General features: G+C 59.0%; 2 protein-coding genes across 2 annotated transcripts; one reads left to right on the top strand and one right to left on the bottom strand.

The window, feature by feature from the left end:
• Positions 1-81: 81 nt before the first annotated feature.
• Positions 82-849, top strand: SDRG_05176 (hypothetical protein; the record flags this gene model as incomplete). The annotated part of the gene is made up of 1 exon (XM_008610878.1): positions 82-849. One exon carries the CDS (start codon positions 82-84, stop codon positions 847-849), a length of 768 nt encoding a protein of 255 aa, XP_008609100.1.
• A 58-nt stretch (positions 850-907) lies between these two features.
• On the bottom strand, positions 908-1,372 carry SDRG_05175 (hypothetical protein; the record flags this gene model as incomplete). Its single annotated transcript, XM_008610877.1, has 1 exon — positions 908-1,372. The coding sequence occupies one exon, from the start codon at positions 1,370-1,372 to the stop codon at positions 968-970; it is 405 nt and encodes a 134-aa protein (XP_008609099.1). The 3' UTR covers positions 908-967.
• Between the last annotated feature and the right edge of the window lie 49 nt (positions 1,373-1,421).

Genomic DNA, 1,421 nt, shown 5'->3' with positions numbered 1-1,421 from the left:
GCGTCACAGTCGGTGATTCCGCGCCTCTTGCATCAGTCATGGAAGTCAGCGGATGACATTCCCGAGGTCTTTGTGCCTTGGATGCGTTCGTGGGTGCAGCACCACCCCACATGGAGATACGTCTTTTGGGATGATGACGCCAACCTCGCGCTCTTTGCCAGACACTACCCGCAGTATTATGCCGCAGCCTCGTCCGTAGGCAAGATCCACCTCGCTGACATGGCACGGTATGCCCTTTTGCATCGCTTTGGCGGCGTGTACGTCGACTGCGACTTTGAGAGCACGTTGCCGCTCGACGACTTGATCAACGAAGATCTCTTCTTGAGCACCGAGCCGTTCGTGCACGCTGTGCTCCTCGAGCGCGCCGACGACGCGATCCTCTGCAACGCCGTGCTGGCGTCCCGTCGCGGCCACCCTTTCTGGCTTGAGGTGCTCGATGCGATCTTGGTCAAGTTTCAAGCCGGTGGCGCCAAGCAAGACCCTGTCTCGCTCACGGGCCCGCGCCTCGTCGAAGCCGTGTTCCATAACTTTGATGCGCACCGAGCTGGTGCGCGTGTCACCGTCTTTCCCGAAGAGTACTTTTACCCTGAGATTGCGTACTGGAACCTCGGTCGGTTGCTGCAACTTTGCCGCGATCGTCTCGATCCGCTCGGGCGAAAAGCCTGCAACTGGTTGCGCGACCACCCCAAGGGTCTCCACACAACCAAGACGCATGCTGTGCACCATTGGCAGTGCACGTGGTGTCGCGGCGACGTCGGACAGGCGGTGATGAGCCTCCGCGCCATCTTTCCAGACGTCACAATCCACCGGCCTCTGCGAGGTGATGACGACGACGCGGTGCTCTTGTGACCGGGACGAGCAAATCGCTGCAAAATTGAATGATTTCTATTCGACCCCAATTTCTCAACGGGATCGATATATTGATAGATAGCAATATTGTATAACTTAAAAATCGACAGCGGAGGGTTTACGACCGACCGTACAGAACGCGGAACCGCTTCAGCAACTGGATCGGCGACGCCACCGACAAGAGGTTGATCACGTACGCCGGCATGTAGCCGCCGAGGTCCATGTGCACGATCAGCGTCACCGAGCACGACGTCGGCGTCATCGGACGAACAATGTACCCCGACACGTGCGTGTGCGCGCGCACAAAATGCTTGTCGACCGGCACGCTGTCGTGCTCGACGCTCTTGGTGCCAATGACGATGGACCCGTCGTCGAGACGCTGCTCGCTCGTCACAACAAGAAAGTCGCGCGCCGTCGTCGGAAACACCGGCTTGGCCTGCACATACCGGATCGTCTTGGTCTCGGCCGGGTTGAGCGCCTCGATGATGCGGCAGTTGTCGGTCATCTCGTCAAAGATGTGCATCTGCTGTGGGTCGTTGAGCTTGGACGCGAGGTCGTTGGCGCTGCAGTGG

Source organism: Saprolegnia diclina (assembly GCF_000281045.1).
Source record: "Saprolegnia diclina VS20 unplaced genomic scaffold supercont1.13, whole genome shotgun sequence".
Taxonomy (NCBI): domain Eukaryota; phylum Oomycota; class Saprolegniomycetes; order Saprolegniales; family Saprolegniaceae; genus Saprolegnia; species Saprolegnia diclina.
Note: the sequence above shows the minus strand (reverse complement) of the source record. Positions and strands in the feature narration are given on the sequence as shown.